Source organism: Elaeis guineensis, chromosome 15 (genome assembly GCF_000442705.2).
Source record: "Elaeis guineensis isolate ETL-2024a chromosome 15, EG11, whole genome shotgun sequence".
NCBI lineage: Eukaryota > Viridiplantae > Streptophyta > Magnoliopsida > Arecales > Arecaceae > Elaeis > Elaeis guineensis.
In genome coordinates, this window is record NC_026007.2 from 35,436,901 (window position 1) to 35,441,800 (window position 4,900).

The window sequence follows — 4,900 nt, forward strand, 5'->3', positions numbered from 1 at the left end:
TGGGGATGAGAGAATAAAACGGAAGGGTGGTTCTAAAATTGAAAATTCACATAAAGTAGAGATATATTCAGAATTACAAAATTTACACTCTTCAAAATGAAAATTCCCAGCATAAAGAACTAAAATTAGGAGATTCTCTCAAATACCAAGTCAAACAATATTAGCTATAACAGATGACCGCTCAAGGATAACGAAAGGCTGTACCAAAAAAACGGATAACGAAAGACCATTGCGGGGATGAGAAAATAAAACGGAAGGGTGCTTCTAAAATTGAAAACACTGTACTAAAATTGTCACTATCCTTTTTAATGAGGTAAATTGGAACTTTTAGTTGTCTAAATTAGAATATAACAGTTCAGAATGTCCGATCATCACTAATTTTGGGATCAGTGGATTACATTATCCCTGAAATAATAAATATGCCATCTAAACCACCAACCGCATTCCCACCTCAAACTCCTCTATAAATACTCGAAGAAACTCTAGTTATTCTCTCAAAGAGGCCAAAAGCTCTTCCTCATCCTTCACCTCCTCCTGTCTTACTGTAAAATAGAATCTTTAAGATTTAATAAAAATGGCAGGAGGGGCAATTGTGAATGCCGGAAAGGGGAAGGAGTACCCGGGGAAGATGACACTCTTCGTCCTCCTTGCTAGCCTCGTAGCCTCTAGTGGTGGCCTCATCTTTGGCTATGATCTTGGAATTTCTGGTAATCTTTCACGGCCATGAGAAACTTTTAACTCTACTAGTTAATCTTTATTTCAATTCAATGTTGAGGGTTCTATCTTATGGAATCTTGTAACAACTTACCATTTTGATTTTGGATGGAAAGGTGGAGTCACATCGATGGAATCATTCCTCGTTAAGTTCTTCCCCTCGGTATTACAGAAGGAGGAGGAGGATACGAGCACAAGCCAGTACTGCAAGTTCGATAGCCAACTCTTGACGGCCTTCACGTCTTCGCTCTATCTGGCAGCTTTGGTTGCATCCTTCTTTGCATCTACGGTGACAAGAGTGTTTGGAAGGAAATGGTCCATGTTTGGTGGTGGGATCACCTTCCTCGCAGGTTCTGCCATTAATGGTGCAGCTGAGAATGTCTTCATGCTCATCCTTGGTCGCATTCTTCTTGGCATTGGAGTAGGGTTCGCTAATCAGGTGACGACATAAACATGTCTTCCATGATGCCCATTTCATCCTTAAATATGTATATCTTATCCTACAAATTGTAATAATAAACTAGCGTGATCTTACTTACATATTTACTTATGGGGAACTTAACATCAGGTCCTTTAATCTTTGACGAGACTTTAACATGTGGTTCCTTGACCATTATCGTTATATATCCATGTGTACATAGTTATTTGTAACCATACATGTGCTCGAGAATAAATGTGTACATCCACTAGAAATGTAGAATTAAAAAAACTTTGAAACTTTAGGATGAATGTTGAAGTCTCAATCAAGACGAACTAAAAGTGATAGTTTGCTGATTATCAATTAATTATTATTTACTTATTTACTCATTGTTTTCTTATTTGCAGTCAGTACCACTCTACCTCTCTGAAATGGCACCAGCGAAGCTCCGTGGGATGCTTAACATTGGCTTTCAGCTTATGATCACTGTGGGCATCCTAGCTGCTACTCTCATCAATTATGCCACTGCTAAAATCAGTGGAGGATGGGGTTGGCGCGTCAGCCTTGCCCTTGCTGCTGTACCTGCTGCCATCATCACCGTTGGTTCATTGTTCCTTCCAGACACCCCCAACTCCCTCATCGAGCGCGGACATAATGACCGGGCAAAAGCCATGCTCCAAAAGATTCGTGGCACAGACGACATCCAAAGCGAGTACGATGATATCGTTGCTGCTAGTGAAGAGGCCAAAACCGTGCAGCACCCTTGGTCCAACATAATCAAGAAGAAGTACAGGCCCCAGCTCACCATGTCCATCTTGATCCCCTTCTTCCAGCAATTGACTGGTATCAATGTCATCATGTTCTATGCCCCTGTTCTCTTCAAAACCATAGGTTTTGGTGACGATGCCTCTCTTATGTCTGCCGTCATCACCGGTCTTGTTAATATGTTTGCAACCTTTGTTTCCATTGCTACCGTCGATAAGTTCGGCCGGCGGATACTCTTCTTGGAAGGTGGAACGCAAATGCTCATAAGCCAGGTATATACCAATGACTATATTATTGATTTTAACTTTGTTTATAAATGCTTTTAGATCAAATGATTAGTTATTCTTTTCATGGCGTAGATAATTGTGGGGTCTTTGATTGGCATCAAGTTTGGGACGAGTGGAGAGGCAACACTATCAAAGGAATATGCGTTCCTTGTGGTGTTTTTCATCTGTGTCTTCGTAGCAGCCTTTGCATGGTCTTGGGGGCCACTGGGGTGGCTGGTCCCTAGTGAGATTTTCCCGCTGGAGATCCGTTCAGCAGGTCAGGCCATCAATGTTTCTGTCAACATGTTCTTCACCTTCGTCATTGGCCAATTCTTCCTTACCATGCTTTGCCACATGAAGTTTGGTCTCTTCTACTTCTTTGCTGGATGGGAGCTGATTATGACCATCTTCATTGCTCTATTCCTTCCCGAGACCAAGAACGTGCCCATTGAAGAGATGGTCCTTGTATGGAAGAGGCATTGGTTCTGGGGCAAGTTTATTGCCGATGAGGATGTTGATGTCTGAAATGTGCTGAGCTTAAGTTCCTAGCTAGTGTGTGATACATGTGAGGTGTGCCAGTTGTGAGAGTGAAGGATCAATTCAGAAATGAAAGTTGATTGCCAAGTCTGGTGTTTGTGCCCTAGTAATGTACTTTTCCACCAAGTTCCACCAGAAAATTGACAAATCTCAATATCACATGCCAAAAAAAATATCTGTGATTTATGGATAAGTATGATCAGTTGCTCGCATCTAACTCTTTTACGCATCTTCTTAAAGGCATTTAAGTTTCAAGATCAATAGAAATGGGGTAGTGCTTCTGCTTAATTTGTAGCATCTGCTCGCACTGAAAATGCTGGGAAAAATTTTCATGCAGAAGTCCAACAGCACCGTTCCCTTTAAATTATCTCTCCCCTTGAGGCAAACCTCTCACATATATCAATCACCAACGCACCAGAAGGAACTTTTCTCGAATCAGGATACTCCGGTCGTTGATGGGTTTTGAAAATGCTATAAGCCAGCAGTGCTAAAATGATTGGTGTTCAGAAAGAAATTTGACAATCTGAAAATTATATGCTGCATCTAAAACTAATTAAACGCTTGATGACAATGGCCGGCTTGGGAATTGGAATGAGACTGCAGCCAGTAATCACCACCTAGCTGCTCCTTTATTTATTAAGCATGTGTCCTTCTTGTCACTTGTCTATTTTCTTAATCACTTCTATTTTATTGCTTCCATAGCAGCATATCCATCATATTAGCAAAAGCCTTCAGAAGTGCCTTTTGGAAAAGGATGGCAGGATAAAAAATGCATGCAATAAGGACTAAATAAATTACTTTGCACATAACGTCACACGAAGGCACAAGATGCACGATTGAGCTGGTTGGGGCTCACTTTCCTTTCATAGCTGTTGTGGGTTTGAATCCCTGGAGCATTCTGCGGCCATTAAGGTATATAGGCTGAAATCTGTATGCGGGGTGAGGAGTGTGTTCATAGAGTAACTGGTAGAACTAAAGACAAGCGAAGCATCAAACAAGAGGAACATGGAAAGATCATATTCTTAATTTTCATCTTCAAGAATAATTTAGAAGGTTCAACACTGTATTGGTTCCCTGCTGATTATGTATGATAAAATGCCACCAAACAAAGGAGTGATAATCTAGTGTGACAAGATCGATGCCCCATGCATAAACTATAATGTTCTAGGTCTCTGCTTCCATGATGAACTTGCCTCACCACATAGATAACTCCATTCTTTGATGCAAAAAAAAGAAACAAAGGGAAGTTAATAGCCCATCCGTGGATCCTATACTTTAACAAATTGTGATAAGCCAACTCAAAAATTGGGCCTAGTCCATTTGACCTGCCTAAATTCTGAAACAAGCCCAACAAAAAAAAAAGCCCACAAGAGAGCTGCATGGATTTTAAAGCATGGCCAAGAAAAAAAGAGAGAGAGAAAATAGGATGAAGAAGACTCATGAGTCTTCTTCCACCCGATTTGAGCAGTCCGGATTCAAGGGGGACTCCGATGCCTCCTTTGGCTCTATTTAAGAGCCCTTCCACCTTTCCCTCGGAATCCCATATCATAAATGCAAAATAGCATGGGCATCATGCTGGTGATGGTCGATTTTTTGCTCGACGATTTTTATCATTACTATGACCTGAGCAGCCTCGGAGATGAGATAGGGTCCTCTTAATTTCTTAAAGAATTATCATCCACATCTTCTATGTTCCTGGAAAATGGCCTGCCAAAATTTTGGATGGAAATGAAAGCCCATATTTTTTTTTCTTTTTTTTTTTTTTTTTTTTGATGATGATAGTCATCGTCAATCGCCTGTCTAGGGATTCCTAACTATGCTACCACTGCCCGCCTCCCCTGGTGACAACTCCGCCAACCTTGAGCCCCATTGTTTCGATAAGGAAAGGGGAAGTGAGTCCTCTATTCCACCTAAGAAGAGAAGGAAAAAAAAACAAAGAAAGAAAAAAAATAATAAAAAGAGAAATGAGAAAAAGGAGAAAGAGTTTCTCTTTCTTCTCTCTCTCTTCTTTTTATCTCTTCACTTACTTCCCCTACTTTCTGTCTCTATAGATTTCTCTTTTGAAAGTTTCTTTTAATTTTCTTTCTCTAATTTTTCTCTCTGTAAGAGTTTCTTTCGTTAGATTGTTTCTCTCTCCTAAGATTTTCTAGATCTTTAAGAAGATTTTATCTCAATAAATTTGATCGATCTTGGTAAAGAG

General features: G+C 40.3%; 1 protein-coding gene across 1 annotated transcript; it reads left to right on the forward strand.

Moving 5' to 3' along the window:
• Positions 1-481: 481 nt before the first annotated feature.
• LOC105032981 (sugar transport protein MST6) lies at positions 482-2,787 on the forward strand. The gene is made up of 4 exons (XM_010907587.4): positions 482-707; positions 831-1,153; positions 1,540-2,169; positions 2,257-2,787. Exons 1-4 carry the CDS (start codon positions 575-577, stop codon positions 2,686-2,688), a joined length of 1,518 nt encoding a protein of 505 aa, XP_010905889.1. The 5' UTR covers positions 482-574; the 3' UTR covers positions 2,689-2,787.
• Positions 2,788-4,900: the final 2,113 nt, after the last annotated feature.